The sequence below is a fragment of the Mastigoproctus giganteus genome, chromosome 4 (genome assembly GCF_048544385.1).
Source record: "Mastigoproctus giganteus isolate SK-2022 chromosome 4, ASM4854438v1, whole genome shotgun sequence".
NCBI classification, from domain to species: Eukaryota; Metazoa; Arthropoda; class Arachnida; order Uropygi; family Thelyphonidae; genus Mastigoproctus; species Mastigoproctus giganteus.
The window spans coordinates 111,104,852-111,120,702 of record NC_143578.1 but is presented as its reverse complement, the minus strand read 5'-3'; the positions used below and the strand labels follow the sequence as shown (position 1 = coordinate 111,120,702).

The following is a 15,851-nucleotide window of genomic DNA, read 5'->3' as shown; positions in this document are numbered from 1 at the left end:
TGAACTTTCACTGGGAAAGGGAAGATGTTTCCAATTAGTTTACAGTAAAGCAGGAAAACTTCCTTAATGTGAAATTAAGTTCGATTGTAGAAATAATATTTTGATATTCTATTTTAGTTTTGCTGCTCCTCAAAAAACTAATTTTTTGAAAGGAAGAGCAGTCTTCATTATGGCTGGTTTATTCACACTATATCATAGGAACTGCAAACAGTATACTCTTCCTTCCTTTCAATCCATTTGATGAGGTTTATACAGCATGATATGCTGCATTTGGTACCAAATTCTGTTTTCTTTTTCTGACTGGTGTCCAGAGTAGAGAATGTAAGTATGCTTTGCTGTTTTTATTATATGAGTTTTGGTGTGAATGGTCCATTCACATACACACAACAAAATTTATCTGGTGAATTTACATATCTATGGTGTAATTTTGCTAAACTGTTGTAAAGTTGATAAAGCATTTATCTGGCCTCAACCGCACACAGGATGACACTGACATGCATGAACCTGCACAACTTCTCAAGAGATGAGCCGTGATATGTGCCACTCCCAACCCACTCCTCTTTTACCTACATTCATTGATGTTTACTTCTTAACATTATGAAAATCAGTTATTGTATTGTTTTCTCAAAACTCTAAATTTATAAAACTGTGCTGTAAATTTATGTCCAGATTTTGGCTTAATATAACAGAATTTTTTTTTTTAAAAAGTTAGTTTTCCTTTTGTGTTACCAAAACCTGCTTGTTTACTTTATTATAAGAAAGGTGATTAGAATGTAATATTTTTGAATTTCTTATTTCTTTTTCTGGCATTTGTGTAATTTTAAGTTGCAATTTAGCTCTAACAAGAATCCATTATTTGAGAGTTCACCCCTCCCCCTTCCTTGCTTTTCATTTATAGCATTTATAGCAGACCTAACAAAATGAAAAATATATTTTTTTATTTCTCCAGCAAAGCAGTCCAAGGACAGAAAGTAAGGAAACCACAATTTGGGATATGGGCTACAGAAGTGCTGACAAGAATACAGCAGGCCAGTAGGATTTACTATGGATCCCAGAGGATATGTTTATAGGGAGACTATTGTTTTGCAAGCTACACAGTCTAAAAATCAGAAATTTATATGAAGTTTCTGATCAAAGTTTTATTTAAGGCTTCAAAATACTAAGTAAGCTTGGAAAGTATCGATTCTCTTTCTTTGGCAATAAAAAAAAAATAATATGACAGGATCACTGTTAACAAAACCCTTAATACAAAAGATAATCAGTGATGATGGCTGCCATTCTTAAGTAGTGTATATGGATAAAGGTAAGAAAACAGTAATAAGTTGTGATCACTCATAATCTATTGGGATCACTTGAAACTGTATCACAGTATAAAAATAAATTTAATCATAGCATAAATATGCATTACAGAACTGAAGAAAATAAGTATATCACATTTTTGATAAAAAATATTTTTAGTGCAATAATGAATACAATTTCAAAAATACAATAATCACAGTCAATTCTTCTTGTCAAAGATGCTCATTTAAATGCTTGAATCATTAAATAATAGTAGTGTTCACCATATAGCGTAAGGATGCCACAGGGTTTTGCTGCACTGGCCAAAAAAAAAAAAAACCAATGCCAAATAGATAAAAAAAATATAAAATATATGCTTCCCTCCTCATATGGGTAGCAATCCAGCTGACCTTTGAATTTATTCAAACTGTCAACCTCAAATATCTCAGAGGACAACTTGTTCCAACAATTAATGACTTGCTGGCTAAAAGAAAATTTCCTACAATCTAATCTAAACTTCAACCCTGTAATTTTAATTTATGGCCCCTAGTTCTGGAATTCTTTATAAAGTGAAAATTCCACGTTAATTCACTTTACTAATCTTCTCACAGCCTTATAAACCTCAATCAGGCCATCCCTGAGGTGCCTAGTTGCCAAGCTCTATAGCCCACATAATTGGAGTCTTTCCTCATACAGTCATCCTTTCGTCAATCTCACCATTCGAGTTGTCTGTCTTTGGACCCTTTCAAGAAGCTCGATATATTTTTTCAGATGAAGTTTCCATACTTGAACGACGTATTCCAAATGTGGTCTCACAATTGCCTTATACAGTGGGATTATGACCTCCCTATCTCTACATGATAACATTCAATAAATCAATAGGCAACTTTACGTGCTTTCCTGCTGCCTATTGACACTGTTCAGAAAACTTCATATATGCCCATATCATAACTCTCAGATCTCTTTCCTCTGCCACTGTTAATTCAACCCCACCAACTGCATAATTTATTTTGGGGTTGCTATTCCCCAAGTGTAAGACCATGCATTTAGCTGCATTAAAACACAGCTGCCACTTCTCCAAATATCTCCAAAGTCTGAATTTGAATGACTGTGAATCTTTGATTTATAAAAATAAGCACAAATTTGGATTCTAATGGAAGAAAAATCAACATGTATTTCATATAAAATTTCATTTGATGATGAACAGTTTTAACATATGGGCAAGTTATAATAATAGTGAAAAGAGCTATTGAATATTAATTAATTCACCACATTATATGAAATGTCTTTCCTTTCCATAATCCAGTATGTCATCCACCATATGATGATTCTACAACTGTAGAACTCGTACCATGATTCTTGATCATTGGTGCTAAAATGATCGCAATTTAGCCAGCTCATTAAAATCCACAGGAACACTACTGCCCAATCATTTAATTGCATCAATAATGATGTATTCCAAACCAGTATGAAATGACTTTGAAATATCTGTATATACTATTCATAAAAGTAAGCTGTCAGAACTATTTTCTCCTTCCATCATCAAATTAGAAATATAGTTAAACCTTACATTCTCAATATGTCTTTAAAACTATTGTCAGTGCTGACAATTATTATATAATGGCTCATTTACATTAGCAGTTCGGTGGTCCATAGATAGAAGTCTGTATGAAAACAATATACCTCTAATACACAATATAAACAATACACAATGCTTTAATTTGAAAAAGTATATAAAGATGAAGATAAAACAAGACTAAATTGAATTAAAGATGCAGTTTTATTCAAACCATATATATATATATATATATATATATTGGACACCTTCCTCACACCTTGCACTGGGCTCCCCTCTTTATTGGATATTAACTTAAGAACTCTCACTAAATTACACAATAAGGCTAATAATTTAAACCCAGAGGCTCACATCTGGTGAGTATGGGCTTGGCACACCTAGGGTCCTGAGCTGGATATCATCATTCTTCTCTTTCTTGGTGATTCCCTTCTACTTTTGACACTCGCACTCTCTCTCTCTCTCAGAGTGACTTGGGAAATTTTTTTTTGACTGGTGCAGCATAAGCATCAGGCTTCCTTGCACCATATAGGAATAAAAGTAGAAAATTAACACAAACTTGCTGGTAGGGCATTCACTGGGAGATCGGCAGTAACAAAAAACTTAATCCCTGGAAGACATTGGTTGGAGGTTGCATGATATTGTCCTTCTTGGCCCTGTAAGACTTGGGATAATATTTTTAAGTCAATGGTTATCCTCTAGGATAGCCAAGGGTTTCCTGTGAGGTGTAATGGGACTGTTGTAGCAGAGAAGAAAGATGATATGGGATCAGACTTGATGAGTGACTCTGTGTGCCTTGGGGTGAGGGGGATGACATATTAATCCTATTTCATAAATATTCTTGTTGACACAAACTAGACAGAAAACGTGGCTGAAAAATTTAAAAATAGTAAAAAAAAATCCAACCAAATAGAAAAAGAATAATAGGAAGAGAAGGAAAAATACCACAAAAATGCCATTATAGTTATGCTAATCTTATCCTTGTTTCTATTCATTTTCTGCACTTCTATACACTTCCTATACATAAGATGGAGAGATTACAGAAGTGAACAATTTGGCTTGAAAACTAAATAAAATTCATTTTTATTTTTTGGCTTTGGCATATTGGTAAACAGAATACCTGGTTTCTGAAATCTGATGATTTAATTTTGGACTGTCCAGGAAATGAGTGAATGAACCGATGGTTCTGAGCAATTCTACTTAACTTTTCCCTAAATGATGTGTGTGTGTGTGTGGGGGGGGTTGTCGATTGGGTCCATCTGAGAGGCCCTAAACTTGTGGAGAGTCTAGTTTATGATCGCTTACAAAAATCATTTGTCATATATCTAATTCTGAATATTAAGTTTCTAAACTCCTCTGGGCTCACAGGCCCTGAGGGACAGTAGGGTGAAGTACTTGCCTCTCTCAGATTTGACACTAATGGAACGATCAGAGTGACAGTTTAAGACCACCCAGTAGTTGCCAGTGGTGATTTAAACTTACAGTGGTAATTTTAATTTTTTTTAGTTGAACATTACTTTTCATCATATCATCATGGGTCAGTGATGAAAATTTTTCATTTTAATAAGGTTTTTGCCATATGATAAAAATTATTTATCTTATTCATTTCAAGTAAACATCATTAGCTATTTTTTGTTATTTGGTTTTTTTTAGGAGCATTAGCAACTAAGGCCATATTGCTCCGGGATATGCGGTGGTCATTCCCTGACCTCTCCGCATCCTTCGTATTTGGTGGTGACGGGCTCGAACCCCGGTCTAATCAATAAGCGTGTGCTACGCACTGCTGCTTCTTCCCACCTGGCTACGGAGGCGCCAACATCATTAGCAAAAGTACATGTGACTAGAAAGTGAAGTTATCCTTAGGCCAGTAGAGAAGAGCTCCAAAGCATTGTTATGTCCATGTGTAGGTTATTTACTACATGCAATGAGAACTAGTTTTAAAGCGTTACTTCACTTTGTTCTTAATTTATGAATGACTAATAACAGTTAATCATTTATAATATCAGTTATAAATACAAAATAAATCAACAATAAACTAAATAGAATATAAATCAGTAATAAATATAAAAATCAATAATAAATATATAAAACATAAATCATAAAATCACATAAAACATAAATCAGTAATAAATACAAAAAAAGCATTTACTTTCATTTATTAAGTGTTACTGTGGCAGAATCACAGATCAATGGCACTTTATAGCCAGCTGCCACTGGACCACCCCTCGTCCATGAACTTTGAAACCCAATATATATACTGTATGTGGCTGTTGAGAAAGTCAATCTCTATGTCTAGGAAGGCATAAGAGCTGTTATTTCCAATTTCAATGGTCAAAGAAATGAGCTGGTTCTGAGGGTTGAGAACTGGATCAAATTTATATGAAGTTTTTATTTTGGTTATACGAGACAAAAATGTCATCAACAAAACTGACCGATATTTCAGTTATAAGGATTAGCAGGGGGCTTTGGCTTCAAAGTCTGTCATGTAAACTTTTGCCAGAATGTAGGGGGTGGGGTGGGGTGGGGGTGGAGGAGGAGGTCCCTCTTTTTTGGAAGCGCTGGCACTGGAATTATAAGTAACTATCTTCTATGGATGTTCATGAGGTTAAGAATGTCATCTATATGTTATGCATAGAAGCACAAGGAAGCTTATGTACCTTTCATTAAGTCTTTTTAATATACTTGCCTAGGCATCTATGGGAGTATGCTGGTGAATACTGATTCAAAGCTTGCTGGCTTATCTTCCTATAAGGAAACAAGTTAGTCCGGGATAGAAATCATGTGAAGTTTTATTAATGCATGTGGATTATGTTTGTGAGAATGCTAAAAAGCCATTTTACAATGGGTTGGTAGTGTTTACCAGTCACTGAGTCTTATGGGGAGATCATTCATTCATTCATTCTTTGTGCGTTAATGCTGTCAAAGATGAGAAGGCTCAGATTTGATGGGATTGAGTTAGATCTGTTTTTTATTCTTTGAGTAGGTTCTCAAGCATCACTTTAATCTTTCTTTTAAGTGGGGACTTTTGTTTGGTGAGGTGTACGTCTCAACATCCCATTGTAACAAGTTGCTTAATTTTAGGATGAATGTCTCCCAATAGTTTTCTCCCTCAGTTCCATCTCACAAGCTTATCTCCCAGAGTACCTTAGTACCTTCATTCTTAAGAGGTTCACCAGGATAGCCAACAAACTCAATAATCACTGCATGTGTCTCAGGACCGAAAATGATTTCACTTCACCTGCAACCAATGAAAGTCACTCTATGTTCTCTTCTAAGGAACTTTTTATTTTATTTTTTGAAACACTATGCATGCACATCCTATAAGGCAGTGGTGTGCAATTTGGAGGTTGCAAGAAAAAGTTTAGTTTCATGAAATTTGAACAACATAACATGCACATGATATCATGATGAGAGAAGAACAATCGAGTCTTTGTACTTATTAGGGGCTTATTGCTGATCTTAATGATAAATCATAAAATTAACTAAAATTAATGTGTCATTCCACATGAAACCAGCAAATTTTCAGATTATTTCAAATTGTGATGAAGTTTAGTATTTATTCATTTATTGCTTAAAGTAAAGAAAAATATATAAATTAGAATATTGGCATGAACATAAAATTATAGTACAACTTTCAAATGATACATTTAGAGGCTTAACATAGATACAATGGTACACTCACATTGTAGAGTATTAAAAAAAAATCTAGTAAGAATTATCATTATCATTATTACATATATGGTGCAAGAAAGCCTGAGGTTTATGCTGCATCAACCAAAAAAAAAAAAAAAAAAAATTTCTGAGTTACCCTGATAGAGTGAGTGAGAGAGAGAGAATCAGAAGTAGAAAGGAGTCACCAAGAAAGAGAAGAATGATGATATCCAGCTCAGGATCCTGGGTGTGTCAAGCCCATACTCACCAGATGTGAGCCCCTGGGATTACTGCTGACTAAATACTTAAATTTTCGTATACTAAAAATATTTACAATATTAAGGGGTCGATTGACAACTGGGCTAAAGAGACGTAACATTCCAAGCCAATATGACAATTCATCCACTTCAAGAAACAGAACTGATAACTTAAGACAGGTTAAATACAGTACTTTGCAGCAGAAGATTGTTGGTAAAATCATAAGTAAACAGTAGAACCACATAAAGAAATAATGCTTAAGAACAATCTTCATCCTATAAATATAAGGCAAATCAATTTCCAGAATGTTCTTAACAATGATAATATGAAGTTATGTGAAACAGTAAACAGCAAACTAATTTTGGATTACAACAAATGCCAAGAAATTTTACAATTGGGCAGAATTCACTGGACATTGATAAACTATTCTACATATTTTGTCCCCAAGTATTTGGAATCCAGCAGAATTTGAACTGCTGTTAAACTATTCAAGTTTACACCTTTTTTATACACATTTACTATTCAAGGTCGTGAAAACTTTGGTATCCGAAGTTGCTTTGGGAACTACTTAACACATTCACTGCTTTTTGAATGCAAAAAATATCTCTTTGGATTTTAATCCACTTGGAGAATTAAAAAAATTAAAATTTTTTAGAACTTTTTCTTCCAATTTGACAGAAGAAAAACTGGATATTTTTGTCATGCAACTTTCACTGGGGGCTGATTAATTCAGTCATAGTGAGTCAAAGTTGCTTTGGGAACTACTTAACACATTCACTGTTTTTTGAATGCAAAAAATATCTGTTTGGATTTTAATCTGCTTGGAGGATTAAAAAAATTAAAATTTTTTAGAACTTTTTCTTCCAATTTGATAGAAGAAAAACTGGATATTTTTGTCAGGCAACTTTCACTGGGGGATGATTAATTCAGTCATAGTGAGAAGAAAGTCCAAAAATGTTTCTGCTCTTTCCAATCCAGATTGCCTCAATCCTGGATCAGAACCATGGCCGGAAAAACTAGCAGCGAAAGTGTTAAGCAAACAACATCAAAAAGCGTTTTTTTGTCTAACATGTTAACTACCATAATGTTAAAGGGGGGGAACCCATAGGCTACCAACTTTGTTTTGTTGTTATGGTGCCTAACCTGTGTGCTTTATGAAGAAAAACAAAGTAATTACAGTAAGTGACAATATTCCAAAGTTCCTTAGGCCACCTACTTGAAATGTCCATATGATACAATGGCTAGCAAGAGCCATAAGCCCAGTCTCAGAATGCAAACCAACAAATGATGAGTAGAAGGTTTTATTTGGACTACAAAAAAAAAATAAATAAATAAAATAAAATAAAGTACTATGTGGATAAAGGTTTTTACAAGGTCTGACTGGATTGACACTGTTACTATTTAAAAATTTTTTCAATGTAAAAGTTTTTATGAATACAAAAATAATATGAGTATTTAGTTGTGAGTATAAAGAATTTTATAAAATTAAAAATTTCTCTTTGCTATATGAGCTCTTTTCTTCTTATCAATTCAAAAATTGTTCTCTTGTTAGACAGTTGTTGGCAACCCCCCCTTTTTTTTTTCTCTCTTCTTCTTGTGAGTGGTATTTTTTTTTCATTAAAAATGTAAAACTCTATGAAAACCACTTGGATATAAGTGAGTAAAAATGGCAGGAAATTTCACCACTAGCAAGCTGCTGAAATTCTTTCTATATGCCAGTGTGGTGGTACACGTGCCTAGAGTTGCCAAGGCTTGCTCTAGAATATAATGAAGAAAACAAAGTGGTGTCCAATACAGCAGCCTAATTATCTATTAGTCTCATGTAATTGGAGGGTAAACTCATTTTGGGTTCCTTAGAAATGTTCATAGGATGCAATGCACACAATGGGAAGCATCTGCTATTTCACTGAGCTTGAATGATAAATGGTGTGTGTGAATTGGGGTGGGCATGCCAAATTGTAAAGGGCGAGTCCCAACTGTTGGGTTTCACAGTGGTTAATGTATTAATATACGGGACAGCACATTTCCAGATTAACAGTCTCTCATTGGACAGAAAATTGCACACTAACTCATGAGGGATCAATAAGTCTTGTAACTGACTGCTGTTATAGTGGTGTGCTTTCAAAATTTTGGAAATCGAAAAACATATACTTTTTTTATGGATTCAACTTTATCCAGAACAGTCTGTATGGCTTTCCAGACTTTTCTTCAAATTAATGGTAACTAATCAATGCATATGCACTGCAGTAGGTGTATTCTGTCTGCACTGAATTATGCAGACAGTAAAAAAATGCAGTAAACTGTATTTTGAAGTTCTTTGTTTTGTTTTGTTTGTTTATTGTTATCTTTTTTGTTCTTAACAACATACTACAGAAACTTTCAAGAGTTCATACTAATACCAAGTTAAAAAACCTGTAAAAGTAATTCTGAAATCTAGCTATTGTGATCTACACCTAAATTAAATGAAAATAAATAAGTGGACGGAGTTCCAACAAAAATGGAAGTAGATCTTGCTGTGCAAAAATCTGGTAGTCCTATGCTAAGATATAGAGTTACATTATCAGATTTCTTAGACTTGCAGGATTTAACACAAGTCTTATTTATTAGTGTGCGTGGCAAATATCACTAATCTTTTATCACAGTTTATGAATCAGCTATGATTGAGTAATGACTAGATAATACAATAAAAAACATTTAAATATTTTACATCAACAATACAAAAAAAGAAAAAATAACATCAATTCTTAAATCTGCACCTAAAATTTCTGAGCAGTTATACATATACTATATAGCAGTAATTTCAATAAATAGGTAAATAATATTTAATTATGAGAACCTGGTAATGAAACTGATATGAAATGCAAATATAACATTTACCAGGATTATAATATATATTTCTTCTTAATAAAAGAGAAATATTCTAGGTGCTATACTTTGCATCAATCAATGCTGTGGCTTGCTGTAAACAAACAAAAAAAAAAAAAAAAAAAAAACCTCTCAAATTCTTTGAAACTTTAAAATTTTTAAGCTTTTTTACAATTTACCAATCCCACCAATTGACTTCCTCTTTTTGAGGTGCACAAGATTTACACATTTCTTACAAAATGCAGAAATTCTATTAACTGCATGGGTTTTACATAATCATGGAGTCTGGTGTTTGCATTTATGAAAGATACTATTGTAACTTACTGAAAGGAATACCCAAGACTAGGAATTCCTCCACACCACTGTGAAAGGAATTTCAGCACATCCTGACATTCAACACTGTGGGACACCTTTGCAGTCATCAAAAATTTGTTCCAATCCTCTTTGTTGCTCACTTTATCAGGTTTTTTAAATTCCACTTTGTTTCTCAAGACTGGATATCCAGTAATAACGCAAGGCAAAGAACGAGTACCATTGACTGCTACAAGAGATGCTTCATAACTCATGCGTTCATCTAAAGGCAAAACCTGCTCAACTCGTTGATCCATGGATACTGCTAGCACCCATTCTTTAACTTCTTCATGTTCTCCTTCTGAAAGGTACATCTTCTCGGGAAGGGGTATTTCAGTTGGAATATCAGTATCCTGAAAATCAGAGTAATCAAGGGTGTCAACAGAACCTTCTTCTATTGCCTCACACAAATCTAAATAGTGATTCCAAAAGACAAAAGCCATATTCTCCCACCCAATCTTTTTTGCTGCAAGACCAGCTTCAAAAAATGCCTTATCAGCTGGAATTATATCTGTGTGTCTCAACAGTGAGATGGACACTTTTGCAGCTTGTTTATCCAAAGTAGACTGTCCTAAACAAGCTGAGCATGTAGCATAGTTATGTGCTATTGTAAGTAACACTTCAAATATATCCTTTTGGGTTTGTTCCATTTTTTCCATATTCTGGCACAGATCAAAAAGCATGTTACGTAAGTCTGCCCATACAGAATAAGATTCAGCATTATTGATATTCTTCATGTTTAAAATTGCTGATACAATGTGTTTGTAAATATTAAAATTCTGTGGAAATGCTGGAGCACCATACTGAATGTACAGCTTTAAAGCAGCAACCGCTTGGCCATCTCTAATTAACTCAGTAGAATAAAGAGCAATATATTTATGCAAAACCTTTGATCCTTGTTTCTCAGCAGTCTCTAAGCATCTTCTCCACTGTCGCTGCTCAGCATACATATCAAGTGCTGCAATTACATCTATGTTGGCCAGCTGATCAGTTTTGCCTTGGGAACGAAGATTCTCTTTATAACTTTTGTCTACATACTCCTCAAATTTTGGTTCCAGTTCTCTGGCTACTCTTTTTGCCTTACTCCATTCTTCTCCCATTATGAGAGCATCAATAGCTTCTTTAATCATATCTACTTTTAAATACAGCTGTGCAGCTGCATTATATTTTTTAATTTCCAATAGCCTTGGAGCAACTTGTTGAATGACCTTGTCCGTCTGCTGTCGACCTAAAAATTTCCAAGAAAGCTCCGCTGCTTTAACCCAACATTTCTCTAAAAGATCACTATTAGCTGTATGAGTTACTGACATCTGCAGGTAACATTCTATAGCTTTTTGATATTGACCAACTTCTTCCCATTCTTGAGCTTGTGAAAGAATGACTTCAATATCTTTGGTTCCAGAAGAAGAAATTTCTCTTTCGTATTCTTCTTGCAACTGAGTCAACTTATTGGGAATATAATCTTTACATACTTTTAAAGCCTCATTCCACATACCTGCTTCTCTGTAAAACTTCACACACAAATCAGCTCGCTGTGCTCTTAATAAAAGTGACTCTGCTCTAGGATAATCTTGACTTTCAAAGGCAAAACGTGCTTGTCCAACCAACACATCTGCTACAGAATCTTTGTCATGAGCTTCTGCCACCCTCTGAGCACTTTCCCAGTCTTGATTGTGTACATACATAAGAACTGCTTCCTTTGGTTTTGCAGCTTTAATAAATTCTACTTCAGCCTCACGAAATTTGCCTTCATCTTCAAGAAACATTGCATATTTTAAATGGATATCTGGTAATTTATGTTTCATTGCAATACGAGCTAAATCAAAGGCAAATTCAAATGCACAATTTTCTGCAGCATAATCAATTGCACTCTCCAGTAAACCAAATTTTGTTAACAACTTGACAGCAGAATCACCACCAAGGCTTTTTGCCCATAAATATGCAACTTGTTTTGCAGCAATTGCACCACCATGTTGTTTGGCAACACGGTAGGCCTCTTCCCACATATCAACATTACGATACATGTTAACAACAGCTTTCCAATCACCTGCAGCTATGTGATATTGCTCTGCTTGCTGATAATTCTCTTCTGCTTCTAATTCCTTAGCAAGATGCTGATGTGTCTCTTCTAACAAGTTAGGGTGATATTGCTTTACCAATCTTACCATGTGATCATACTGTTTAATTTTCTTATACATAGTAATAGCTAAGTCTGGCTCATCAACCGAAACATAAAGTTTCTCAGCTTCTCTATATTTACCCTGTTGTTCTAAAATTCTAGCTTGAGACACATACATGTGTGTGACTTCATCTGGTTGTAAAAACTGACTGGCAAGTCTGTGAGCTTTTTCCCATTTTCCAGCATTGTTGTACATTTCAACTGCTTCTTTTGGCATGGAACCTTCAACATAAAAGTGCTCAGCCATCTCATATTCTCCAACAGAAGAAAAATGTTGGGCTAATTTTTGATAATACTTTGAAACTGAAACTGGGTCATCAATAACCTCAATAATCTGAACAGCTTTTTTCCACTGCCGTGCACTGATGGCTGCATCTAATGCTTTGACAGTTTTTCCAGCTTCAATATAATGATTAATTGCAGCATCTAACTGCTTAACAGATACAAGATAATCTCCCCACTCTTCTTCTAAATTAACAACTTCACGGGGAAAAGCTCCTCTAGCTAACTCAACTCCCCGACTATATGCATTACCTGCTCTATAACACTCTAATGCCTTTTGATAATTATTTATTTTTTCATAAAGATCACCAGCATGTTCATAAAATTCTCCTTTCATTAAAGCTGTCCCAATTTTATTAACCAACTGATCATTACTAGACAATGAAGGAATATTAATAACTATTTTCGCAGCTTTTGCAGGAAGACCAGCTTTCAGATAGAGATCTATAGCATTATTATAATCTCCTTCTTTCTCTTTCATATCTGCAGCTTTTTCTTCTTGATTAGTTTCCCACAACCACTGAAGATAATTTTTCTTCAGAAGATCTAATTCAGGATGACCTCTAGCTTCAGCCAACTCAAGGGCCTCATCCCATTTATGAAGTTCTTGATACATCTTCATAACATCTTCTACCTTATTTTGTTCTAAATAAATACTTTCAGCTAATTTGTATTGTTTATCAAGAACAGCCATCCTAGCTCTTACCTGATAGTTTTCATATCCATCTCCTACAGTTCTGGCGGCCTCTTCAGCAATCGCAATAGTATCCCTCAGATAGCGAGCCTTAGCTACATCACCTAAAGCAGCAAAGCATCGTTCTGCAATTGGCAATTGTTGAGACCCCAAAGCTAACTGCCCTAATGTTCTCCACATTAATTCTGTTTCTTCCGCCAGTTCCAGAGATTCTAAATAGGATACAGCCCTATTAAAATCACCATCATCAATGGCAGTGCCAAATTCTATAAGGCCTTCATCTAAAGTGTATGTTACTGTATTTATGCCTTCATTTACAATGACATCAGTTTTTCCACCATCCCTTATGAGATCAGTAACCTCTCCTTTTATGGGAAACATTGTAACTCTTTCAGGGGAATCAATATTGTACCAAACACAAAGGTTTCCTCTGTTCTGAGCTACAACTACATCACTCCCTGGTACCCACTGAACAAAAGTACAATAATTTAACATTGCTGATTTTTCATGTTTCTCAACATCTACTAAATTAAGCCGTTGTCTCTTATCTCTAAAGAGAAGCTTATACCCAGTTTCATTTAATTCTAGCCAGTCAATTTTAGATTCATGGCTTATCTGTGTTAGTGTAATTCCAGTTACAAGATTAACAACACACACGGTCTTGAGATCAACCAAATATGCTAATTTTTTATTATCTTCCACCCCTTTCTGTTTTCTCTCATTTAATCTAACACTTATTAAATGTGGATTTGTGAATTCAGTTCTTACAGATCCCAAAATTTCATTTATTCCATATTCAACAAGTGATAGCTCTCCTGCATTGAATATCATACAAACATTTTCATTATCAAAATAAAATTTTTCATTGCCTCCCATACCCTGCCAAGGTACTTCACTTATCTTATTTAATACCTGATCTGCAAGTAGTAATGTTGCTACTGTAGGAGCTACAATATAACGATCTTTACCTAAGATCTTAATATCAACAATTTCATAGGCATAATTTGACTTTAATACAACTTGACTTCCAGATGACAAATTTTTGACAATTGCTTGACTAGGTCCAACATATGTAATTTCAAATTTGTTATTATATATGCACTTCTTTAGACTACAGTCAAACAATTCTACAGCTCCACACAATGTTCCAGCTACCAACTTTGATCCATCCTTCTTCCAGGATAAACAAGAGATGGTATAGAGATTTTTAATCTCTTTTGGTTTTGCTTCATCCCATGATCGTTTTCCTGGACTCCAATTAAACACACGAAGTCTATCATAACTTCCTATGACTACTGATTGACCACTAGGACTGCATACTGCTGTTGTAAATTCATGCTCTGTATTGTCTCTACTATAGTCAAACTGTTGACTGATGTTACCATCACGTGTATAGAATATAATCTTTCGGTCACATCCAGCAGCTACAATTGTTTGTGCAGCCCACGCCAATGCATATGGTGGGGATGTGTGAATAAACAGTTTACCCTGCATATCTCCAGAACCTTCATCATCAAAAAAATACCTAACCACTGAACCATCTGCATGTCCTGACAAGATCCCTTTACCTTGAATGTTACTTGTAAGTGAAACTGCATAAGATTCTGTGCCATAAAGAGTTGATGATTTGTTGGTTTTCATGGCTGCCATACGAATTTTTCCGTCTGCCAGACCATACACAATTGGGCCTTCTGAAGGCCAGATTAAACAGGTAACAGCGCTCTGCTGCACAAATTTGTTACAAATAACTTTTTTTTCACCCCATTCTTCGCCAATTTTGTAAACATATATAATGTTATCAGTTTGCGCTACTGCAATTTTCGATGAGTCTGGCGAAAATGCTATTGCTTTGACGATATAACTCTTCTTCCCATATTTTGGATCAGAAGGTTTTGTGGAAAATTTATCTCTTCTTTCTCCGCTTTCATCAAAAAGGACAATAACTCTATCAGCTGTACACACACCTAGCTTCTTATTATTGGGAGCCCATGCCATAGACATTATTTTTGAAGCACCGTCCTGGGGCGGCAGTAAGGACTTCATGTGTTTTAAATGCATTTTGCTATTTAATTGCTTAGAATGAAAACAGATAAAATCGTAAATTGTACAATTAATTCACTGACTAGAGAACAATACCATTTTTGAAACATAATAGCAAACAACTTACAAAAGTCATGAGGAATTTGTTTGTATACAACTACAGCACTGCCATCTGTATTTCTTGTTTATACTGCATAATGAACTATTTAAAATAATTAAATGCACATGGCATAATACTTTAAGAGTTTAATATCTATATAATATCGGTGTTTAGATACACCATAGACACTCTTAAAAAAACTACAAAGTAGTTGTTGTGGGCATCATTTGCTCTTTCTCATATTGTGCTCTGCCTTCACGACGAGTTGCCAGGATGCTGCACTACCTCAAATAAGTAACGCTTCACTAATAGAGAAGACTATTGTTACTTATTCTCAGTGAGTACCACCACCCAGACATGTTTCAAGGCTATTGGCCTATCATCAGTGGGTGGGCAGGTACCCTAGTATTGCAGACATGACGACCCAGTTGTGAAGTTAATCGCACAATATGAGAGATGCCAAAAGGTGTATAAGATAATATTTAAAATAATTAAATGCACATGGCATAATACTTTAAGAGTTTAATATCTATATAATATCGGTGTTTAGATACACCATAGACACTCTTAAAAGATCATG

The 15,851-nt window shown here is 34.7% G+C and overlaps 1 protein-coding gene across 1 annotated transcript; it reads right to left on the bottom strand.

The window, feature by feature from the left end:
• Positions 1-9,945: 9,945 nt before the first annotated feature.
• Positions 9,946-15,237, bottom strand: Oseg2 (intraflagellar transport protein Oseg2). The gene has a single exon (XM_090371730.1). The coding sequence runs from the start codon at positions 15,187-15,189 to the stop codon at positions 9,946-9,948; it is 5,244 nt and encodes a 1,747-aa protein (XP_090227856.1). The 5' UTR covers positions 15,190-15,237.
• Positions 15,238-15,851: the final 614 nt, after the last annotated feature.